We start from the raw sequence: 10,429 nt of genomic DNA on the forward strand, positions 1-10,429 counted from the left end.
TTCCTGAGCAGAGGGCACCCCCTGCAGTCAGACAGGGGTGCTGCAGGGCAGGGTCTGTTCATCCCCAGCATTGACATCCAGGCTGGGGGTTTTCTCTCCTCTCATCTCCAGCCCTTGCCAGGAAGCCAGCCAGGTCAGTCACTGTGATTATTACTGTTGCCACATTTTAAGGATGAGAGAAATGCTGAGTGTCTTGCTCAAGGTCAAAGAGCCAGACAGTGTTGGTTCCTGAGGTTGGGTCTCCAGAGAGCTAGGATCTTCCCTTCGAGGAGGGATTTTTTTCCCAGTTCCTCAGAACTTCCCTACACCCCCAGGAAACACACTTCTCTGAACCTAGAACAGACAATGCAGAGCAGCTGCAGGAAACAGCAAAAAATATTTATGAGAATTTAACAGGCACGGGGGTCTTGGCATTCCCAAAGGGAGTGAATGAGAGTTCGGCACAAAAGACCTCCATGTGGGGCTCACGAAATGAAGTTCAGGTGCACATCCTTGCATCGCTGGGTGTGAAGGGGTGAAGGGGAGGCCAAGCCTCCCCTGGGGGCTTCCCGCTGCAGCATTGGGCTGATGGGAAGCTAAACACAGAGTCAATACATGGGGGCTCTCCCTGACCTCCACCCCAAAGCTCCCAGTCAAGCCCCTGGGTCCCTGGAGACAGGACAAAGGAGAGGGCTGGCAGCACAAGTCACTACAAGGACCTTTAAGGGGCATTGTGGGTTACCCACCCCACTGCACTCCTAATGCTCCACTCTGTATGTTTCACATGGGGACTTCAAGTAAAAATTTCCATTAAAAAAATTTCTCCTATAAAACATGATACACTACAGGACTGGTCTCAGTCCTCATTAATAGCTGAGGAAACTGAGGCCCAGAAAGGTAAGGGACTGGCCCAAGGCCAACTAAAAAGTTAGCGGTGCAGTCTTTTCTCTCTGTCTATCCAGGGACACCTGGGTGTGCTGTGAAGTCCTGTGACCTGGACCCCACACCCTCCAGGTCCATAATCCTGCTTCAGTTTCAGGGCCAGCCCATCCTCAGACGCTTGCCCCAACACATATGCAACCCCCAGACACCCCTCTCCCAGTGCACACCTGCTACTCCTCACCTCCTGGAAAGCTGCAGCCTTGCCACTCCCTGGGGGGCCCTGCCCACGTGTGTAGAAACCCAGAGTTTGAGATGTGGGCCCAGGGAACTCTGTAGGATGGTGTGGGGAGGAGTATCTTGGTGAGCACAGAGTGTGCAGGGAATCCCACTCGGTTACTTCCTCTCTCTGCAGCCAGACAGCTTCTGACAAATACCTGCGGAGTGACAGGCCAAATGCAAGGAGTCACTACCCCCCTTGGCCTGGTCTCCCTGGCCACCCTCATCCCTCAGCTTGGAAAGCACAGAGCCCAGGGCTCTCATACAGGAACCTCATCCAGGCTGCAGTTCCCCACTACCCCATTTCTTGGGGCAAGAAATTAGAAAGGCAAGAGAAGAAAAGTTCCCAGAGGCTCCCAGAGTGCCCTGGAGAAAACTGCAACAGAAAAGACAGTGGATGACAGGGCCTGGGAGCTGGGGTCAGGGACCAGGGAAGAAGACCCAGCTTCACCTCACGCCACCAGCCTCAGGGTCCACCACTTGAGCCTCTGGTTTACCAACTCACTTGGATCCCAGCATGCACAAATGGTCAAATACCTGTTGCTGGCACGGCCCTGGTAGAAGAAGTTGTCCCCCTGAAGGAATTGTTCCTGGAGAGAGGTGGGAATGGGAAGAGGAGCTCAGAACCAGCAGGATCAGGCAAGGCCATCTCCAGTGACCCTCCCTAAGTTGGTTGACTAAGCCAGGGCTCAACCCAGGCCTGGAGCAAGACTCCAAGGGAGGGAAGCCCAAGAGTGACCCAGGGCCTCCTGCCTTCCTGGGCTTCTAGGAGGAGTGACTCTCCCTCGACCCACTTGTGAGCAGCTCTCCCCAGACAGTGCTGACACTGCACCCACCTCTCCTGCCTTCCCAGGGCTCCTCATCACCTTGTGCCTCCCTGTGCAGGATCCTTGCTCTGTCTCCATTGGCCACACCTGTCCTCTCACCCATCTTTCCAGATACTTTTTAGGATCTTCCTTGTGCTGCTCCAAAGACTGTTACCACCCCACTCCCACTTCACTTCCCCACCTTTCATTTTTTTAAAAAAATGTGCCTTTATTGAATTTCACTATCTGGGAGGGAAAGGGCAGCAGGGAGGCCCAATTATAGTTTCCTAGTCAAAAATCACATGGCCAGGGCTGGGCTATAGCTCAACGGCAGAGTGCTTACCTAGCATGCATGAGGCACTAGGTTCGATCCTCAGCATCATATAAAAATAAAATAAATAAATTAAAGGCATTCTGTCCATCTACAACTATAAAAAATTTTTTTAAATATTTTTTTAAGAGAGAGAGAGAGAGAGAGAGAGAGAGAGAGAGAGAGAGAGAGAATTTTTAATATTTATTTATTTTTCAGTTCTCGGCGGACACAACATCTTTGTTGGTATGTGGTGCTGAGGCTTGAACCCGGGTCGCACGCATACCAGGTAAGCACGCTACCGCTTGAGCCACATCCCCGAAAAAAAAAATTTTTTTAAAAATCACATGGTCCAGGAAAATCTGGGCTGAAATCCTTCAGTACACAAAACAGGAAAAGTCAAGCTCAAAGGTCAAGTCCTCCCTTTGACACTGACTGGCTTCTCCTCTACTTTATTCCACTTTTCCCTTCCCCCGACTCCATTCATAAGCCTTGCTCCCTCCTCCTCCCAGACCAGTTTGAGTCTCAACTTCAAGAGATTTAGCTAGCAAAAGTTCTGTCATAATGGAAAGTGGCCCAGCAGCACCTCTGTCCACCCCAGCTCTCCATTGGCCCACGCATGAAGACTTTGATCTTCAACACTATTCTCCACTATGAAGAACTAGGATTCCACATCAGGACAGCTCTGGAATATTCCACCATGTCCAAAACCAACATGAACTATTGTGTTCTGTGTGTTCTGCCTCCTTTAATGTGTTCACAGTACTTAAGAAACTAGTATTGGGCCAGGTGCAGTGGTGCACACCTGTAATCCTAGTGACTTGGGAAGTTGAGGCAGGAAGATCGAAAGTTCAAGGCCAGCCTCAGCAACTTAGCAAGACCCTCAGTAACTTAAAATAAAATATAAGAGGGATTGGGGATGTAGCTTAAATGATAAAGTACCCCTGAGTTCAATCCCTAGTACCAGAAAAAAATAATTAATGGCAAAGTGTTAAAAAACTTTACAGAATTTTTAAATTTACTGAAAGAATTTTTGATTAGATGGATATAAATTATAGAAAATGTTGATTGATTGTACATAGTGTATAGAAAAATGCTTAAAGAAATAATAATTAGTAAATTTTGTTTTTTAGTTGTAGATGGACACAATCTATTTTTATGTGGTGCTGAGGATCAAACCCAGTGCCTTGCATGTGTGAGGCAAGCGCTTTACCACTGAGCCACAGCCACAGCCCCAGATAATTAGTAAATTTTTAAGAACTGAGCAGAAAATCTGAATACTTTCCTCTCCCCACATGGAACCCTATTAGACATGAATAGAATCCAACAGCTCTGAAACACCAGGACCAGCCTCCCTTACTGGCTCCACTCCTGGGGCTCCTGCTCCAATTCTGTGTTTTAAAAGCCATCATACCCCCACAGGACCGAAATCAAGTGGAATTTTCTTCTTGCCCCATTTTCTGCCCAACTTCCTGCTGCCTCTCCTTCTTCCCCTTATCCTGGGGGGATCAGGGTATCAGGCTTCTCTCCATTCCTTTCTGTCTTTTCTTCTATCCCCAAATGTTGATTCTTTTGTTTGTTGGTTCACTCATTTATTCAGATTTCTTTTCTTTGTGTGCTGGGGATTGAAGAACTCAGGCCCAGTTCATGCTAAGCACAAGCTCTACCACTGAGCTGCACCCCCAGCCAGAAATATTTCAGGGAATCAAGAATGCCTCAGTCAAATCAGGCATGGTGGCACACTTATGTAATCCCAACGACTCGGGAGACTCATGTGGGAGGATAACAAGTTCAAGAGCATATTCTTTCAGAGAATAAGGCACAAAGGGTACAACAAGCGGAGTGGAGGCCTGGGACATTAAGGGTGGGGGTTGCTTGGCTTTTAAGATGAAGCAAAAACATGGGAAGGAATGGTAGTAAGAGTAATAGCAGCATACAGGGCACTTTATGTTATCAGCCACTGTTCTGTTTCTTAGGTGAATTGACCCATGCTTCCCTCTTTTATAGATAGAAAACTGAGCAACCAGGTGGCTAAGTAGCATACCCAAGGTCTCCCTGCTGGTATGTTGAAGAGCTGTGATTTGGACTTATGTGATCTGGCTCTAGAGTCCTTGCCACCAACCACCAAGCAAGTGACTCCAGGAGGAGTTGCAGTCAGGGAATGGAGTATGGTGGGAGTGAAAGTTGGAGCATGGGATCAGTGCCTGAGATGGGTGCTGCAGGTAATGGAAAGGAGCCCTGTCTGGTGAATCCCAGTGCAGACCACATTTAAGTCCCTTGAGACTGAGGATCCTGGACTTGGAGGGCCTCATTCTGAGCAGAGGAGGAAGGGCGATGGCCTATGGCCTGACCTGGGGCTGGAAGAACCACAGGATGGAGGGAGGGAAAAGACTGTCAGGCAAACTCAATGATGATACTAAAAGCTGGAGATGGGAGAAGACAGGCAGACCACAGGGCTGAGGAATAAGGGCCAAGCACAGGAGTCACAGGGGGGAGGGAACCACATATGGCAGTGGTTCCCTCCCCCCTGACTAAAAGGATGGGAGGTGATGAGCAGACAGGCTCCTCTGTCTGTTCAGTTGTCTCAGAGTCTGAAGCTTCCCCTCCCCCCATTGATGCTGCCCACCAGTCTTCCTGAAAGAGCCTTTAGTCAAGTGATTGCCATACTAAAGGAATCCCAGGGCAAAGATGCCCACTCCTATCATTCCTAGTCAACACTAAAAAGAAAAAACAATACAGACTCACAGATTGGAAAGAAGGTAATGAAACTGTTCTTCACTGATGATATAATTTTCTATGTAGAATGAACAACAACCACAAAATGCTTGGGGAGAACTCAGTGGTCGAGCACCCCTGATTCAACCCTCAGTCCTGGAAAAACAACACTAAGGACTCCTGCTCTTGGGAAGATGCTATGAAGAAAAAGGAATGACAAGGCACAGATTGCAAGAAGAGATTTGCAAAACCTAGATCTGAATCTGATATAGAAAACTTAAAACTCAATAAGAAAACAACCCCTTTTTTTGGTTGTTGTTGTTTTAATGGGCAAAAGACATGAAAATATCATTACTCATTAGGAAAACTCAACCTGGAGCCTTAATGAGATACCACAACTCATTTATTAGACAGGTTACGATTAAAAGACAAAAGAAAATAACAACAAATGATAGGGTCAAATTGTTGATGAGGATGTGGAGAAACTGGAATTCTCATACATTTCTGGTAGAAATTAGAAATTGTATAGTGGTTTTAGAAGACAAATTTGACAATTTCCTGTAAAGTTCCATAAACAGTTACCTTATGACTCAGCAATAATGACACCCCTAAGAATTTACGCAACAGAAATGAAAACTTATGTTCAATGCCCATATACCAATGTTTGTAGCAAATTTATTTGTAACTGCCCAAAACTACCTGGACACCATGGCCCCACACCTGTAATCCCAGAAGTTTGGGAGGCTAAGGCAGGAGGTTCAAAGCCAGTCTCAGCAACTCAGCGATGCCCTAAACAACTTAGTGAGAACTTGTCTTAAAATTAAAAAAAGAAAAAATTTCCATAAAGAAAACACAAAGTGGGAGGGGATCTGGGAATGTAGCTCAATGGTTAGGCATCCCTGGGTTCAATCCCTGGTACAAAAACCCAAAACAAACAAAAAATACTGCCAAAAACTAGATACAATGTAAAAATCCTTCCATTGGTGAATGTATAAATAACCTGTAGGGCATCCATACAATACTACATAACAATAAAAGGAAATGAACTACTGATGTGAGCAATAACATGGATGAATCTCAAATGCATTGTGCTAAGTGAATGAAGCCAGGCTAAAAAGACAACAACTCCATTTTTACATGAATCTGGAAAAAGAAAAACCAGGACATAGGGAGAGAAACTGACAACAAAAGATGATGAAAGGATTTCTGGGGTAATAAAACTGGTCTAACTTTGGTCATAGTGGAGAATGCAGGACAGTATCCATTTGTCAAAATCCCTAAGTATAGACTAAAAAGGGTAATTTTTACCATTTCCTCAATAAGCGGCTTTTAAAAAATCCCACGATAGCTCCCAGGTTTCCCCTTCATCAAAACTAAATTCCACGCTTGATTTTGTGGGTCTTTTTAATCCTGACCCCCACGGGGTCAACTTCATGCCCATGCCACTTTAGGCTTGAATTAGAGCCTTTTTCTCATTATTCTGTTAACATCCTACTTTCGGGTTTCTGTGCCTTTTTGCACAAGTGCCTCTCATCAGGCAATGTCCCCCTGTCCTCTGCCTCTCCACAGTGATACCTAGGACATAAAGAGATGCATGTCCTCCTCTACAACCGTGGGCCTCGCCAAACTCTCAGTTTCTTCCAGTCTGCTACGACACTCTGCTATGACCCCCTCTCAAGAGTGTTCCTGGGTGACGGCCGGTGTTATTCTGATGGCAGGGTGCTTATCAACACAAGTGCAGGAAGTACTTACCTCTACACACATCCCTCAAATAACACTCAGCCTAGCACACAGTAGGCTCTCCATAATGCACCCAGGAGGGAGAAGGAACTCTGAGCTCCAGGGGGAGGAGAGATTTGAGCTGCATTTTAAGGGATGGGTCCAGAAGGACTGAAGAAGCAAGGGTAGTGGAGAAAGCACAGAAAGTGCTGGAGCCCCAGAGGTGCAAGAACATTCCGCCCTGCTTACCTGGCCCTCTTAGGGGCGCCTGGCGGCGCTCACCCACGCAGCTTGGATCAGCAGGAACAGGATGAGCGGCAGCAGGAGGCTGGTGGCAGGTAGAGCTAGGATGAAGCTTGGCCCCGCCCCTCTACTTGACCATGCCCTCCCCAACCCCGTCCTAGTTAGCCCCACCCACCCACTCTTCCACCCTGGACCAAACACTTGGTCCAGTCAGCCAAGCGAAACTTCACTCCACCGCGTTGTTGTCCCTCCTGTTCCTTTTCAACCTTCATTGCCCCACTCCCTGGCCCCGTTAGATTCTTAACTCCACAGTCCATCCTACCCCGCCCATCTCCCTGACCCCTCTCGCCTTCAACCTGTCCTTCACAGGTCCTCCCAAGCGGCTCCTCCCTCTAGCCCCGCCCACGTCAGCCCCACCATCGGTTACCCTGCCCCTTGGCTGTGGGTCTCTCCAGTCCCAAGCCTGTGCTCTTCCCAGTGCAGGCCCTTGGTACGGTGTGGATACGCCATGGCTTTGTCCAGGGAGAAGGGCCCCTGTCTCGTGCAGGAGGAATATCAGGCAGGTAGCCATCAGGACACTCAGGTAGAGGCAAGGGATATGAGCAGTGGCAAGAAGATGAGGAAGTTGTGATGACCAATGCAATTATTGACCCACTTGCAGTGGTGGTCAAAGTCCTAGGGGAGAGGAGGAAGGTCTTGAGGGTCTATCTGGCCTAGCCCATCAGCCCCAAATCTTGAGGCCTCCCCCAACCTAGCCCCTAGACTCCCCTGCTCTTGGCCCTATGCATGGGCTCCTATCTCCAGGGCGAAACTAGCATTTCCATGGTTAGAGCACAGTTAGGACGCCATGGCTCATCATGTCACCTGTCATGAGTGAAGTCTTTAGAGATAAGACCTGCCTGGTGTCACTTCAAGCAGGTATAGGGTAAGTCTGAGCCTCTATTTTCTCAGATACTGAATAAGGATGTAAAGAACTCGCTTGTCCAGCCAGCCTTCTGCACATGTAAGTCCGCGCAGGGTGTGCACGTCAGAAAAGAGCACTCAGAACCCAGGAAACCCTCCAGCTTGGACACCCAGAGGTGGACAGGCATCAGTCAGCCTAGAAGTCTGGGTATCTAGTATCAGTAAGCCAGAGGATGGGACAGGCACTGCCTTTCCCTCCCCTGACTCCACCAGGCTCAGCACAGATGAGATGCCCTTTGCCTGTCAGCACCTGTGCAAGCAAGGCCAGCCTCTCAGGACACATACAGACACAGAGGCGATATAGATGTAAATGACCAAGAGTGGCTGAGAGCCACTTTTAGCAGTCTGGGAAGATGGTCTCATACCCACCCCTGGCCCACATATGATGTGAGAATCCTGGTCCTGGCTAGGTGCCTGGGGAAGGGAGAGTGAACAGGAAGGAGGAGTACTCACCTCCACACAGATGTTGCATAAGGGGCAGTGGAAGGTCCAGGGCAGGCAGTGGAAGGAACAATGTGGGCACCAGGGCATATGCTGCCTCAGAGTCCTGCTTGAAGGCTCCTGGCATGGGAAGAGGTTTGGGCAGTGGCAGGAGGCCCTTCCACCACTCTGATGCTTGGGGCCGCCCCATAGTATCACTGGGCAACAAGAAGGGTGGGGAGGAGGTGGGCAGGGGAATCCCGGTCCCTGTTGAGCAAGCTGACCACTCAGATGGGCGGCAGTCAGAGAGAAGGTGCTATCCAGCCACAAGAGCTCTATAAGGCACTCCCCCCTTTGGAATAGTGATCAGTGCTTGGAGCCGTGTGTGAAATGGGGAGGAGGAGGAGTGAACTGCGTGGTTTGGAAGAGCCTGCTGCCTCTCTTGCTAGCCTGCTCAGTCCTCCCTTCTAAAGCAACTGAAAAACCTCCAGGATTCTGTTTCTTCTCACCTCAGTGGCTTGGGAAATGAAGTGCCAGGGCCTAAGTAATGATGACATGGAGAGAGGGATCCTGAGTTCATAGGTGGGGTTAGCACTTTAGAAATCACCTCTGTAGGCATCAGCCCTTGGGGTGCCACCTCCTTCTCTCAGGGGTCTGAAGTCTTACCTCGATGCAAGATACCAGGATCTGAGAAATTGAGAGAAATCATACTGCAGATGGTTAGGACAAAGAGAAGTCCCATAACCTCGGGAAAAGCCCACTCCCCATTCTGGGCCAGCCACCTGCAACTGAAACCAGAGCCAGGCTCAGTTCTAGTCTGTGGTAACCCAGAGCTCCCTGTGAGGCCTGGCTCACCTGAGGTCAGACTTACACACCTTAAGGACAGCTCTAAATATCCAGGTTATAGACAGACCATGAAGACTCCACCAAATGTCACCAGCATTATCGGTCACCCACAGTTCCCTAAATGCATCAGGCACTCTAGACCTCTGTGCTTGCACATCGGGTCCCTCTAACTCTATATCCTCCTTCCCCTGCTGACCCTCTCTCTCCACTTCCCTGCCTCTGCACTATCATTGTCTATTTTCCCTTCTCTTTGTTAAGAAAACTGACAGCTTGCATGGGACATTCATGAGGAGGAGAAAAGGCCACTGAAAGTGACCAGCAGCATTGCATTAAAGCTGAAAGAGGATTGGGAGAAACCAGGAATATCTGAGCAGAGTTGGAGTTGGTGCATGACATACTGTGAGAAAGGCATGGCTAGGCCTCCTGTTCTCAGAGAAATGAGGGACACCAGATCCCTCTTCTGTTTTGGCTACAGCAGAGAAGGGAAGAAATGTCAAGTGTGACATCACAGAGGTTCAGGAATGGGGGCTTTGGCTGCTTCCAGTGACTTCTCAGAGACACCTTCCCTAACCCCACATACGCACATATTGTAAACTGGGACATCTGCTCTTACAGTGTTGGCTTTTTTGGAGCTTGTGATGATGTGGATGTGGTTTGTCCCCCAAAGGTTCATAGGCTGAAGGCTTGGTCCTCAGTGTGGCAGTGTTGAGGTGGTAGAACCTGCAAGAGATGGGCCTAGTGGGAGGTAATTCGGCCACTGGGGATGAGGCCCTTGAAAGGAAGTAATGGACTTCTCATGGGCCCCATTTGCTCCTGTGAGAGCGGGTTGTTATAAAAAGAGCAAGACTTGTCCCTCCCAAGTTTCCTGGCCATGAAATCTTTACCCCTTGCATGTCCTCCCACATGATGTCATTCACTATGTTGTGATGACCCTCATTAAAGTCCAGCTGCAGGGGCTGCCAAATCTTGGACTCTGAAATAAATAAACCTCATTTCTTTATAGAGTACCCATCCTCAGGTATTTTGTTAGAGCAACAGAAAGCAGGCTAATTCAAAAACCATATAATATGGTCTCTGGATAAATGGCATGGGGAGCAATTTGGTGGTTCTTATCACCCTTTCAGGCTCAGTCCTAATTGGAGCCAACAGTACTCATTGCTCATCCTAGCTCCACTTCTTCCTTTTTGTTGTAACAGAGCTCCAGTTTGGGGAGGATGTAGCAATCTACCAACTAAATATCTTCCCAGTTTCCCTCACTTCCAGGATGGGC

The 10,429-nt window shown here is 48.6% G+C and overlaps 1 protein-coding gene across 1 annotated transcript; it reads right to left on the reverse strand.

The window, feature by feature from the left end:
- Window positions 1-412: 412 nt before the first annotated feature.
- LOC101977244 (zinc finger DHHC-type palmitoyltransferase 19) lies at window positions 413-9,256 on the reverse strand. Its single transcript, XM_078041171.1, is given in 7 exon segments — window positions 413-1,295; window positions 7,358-7,462; window positions 7,464-7,524; window positions 7,527-7,605; window positions 8,347-8,669; window positions 8,980-9,130; window positions 9,227-9,256. Coding segments are annotated over 7 exon segments (1,137 nt in total). The 3' UTR covers window positions 413-907.
- Between the last annotated feature and the right edge of the window lie 1,173 nt (window positions 9,257-10,429).

Source organism: Ictidomys tridecemlineatus, chromosome 3 (assembly GCF_052094955.1).
Source record: "Ictidomys tridecemlineatus isolate mIctTri1 chromosome 3, mIctTri1.hap1, whole genome shotgun sequence".
NCBI lineage: Eukaryota > Metazoa > Chordata > Mammalia > Rodentia > Sciuridae > Ictidomys > Ictidomys tridecemlineatus.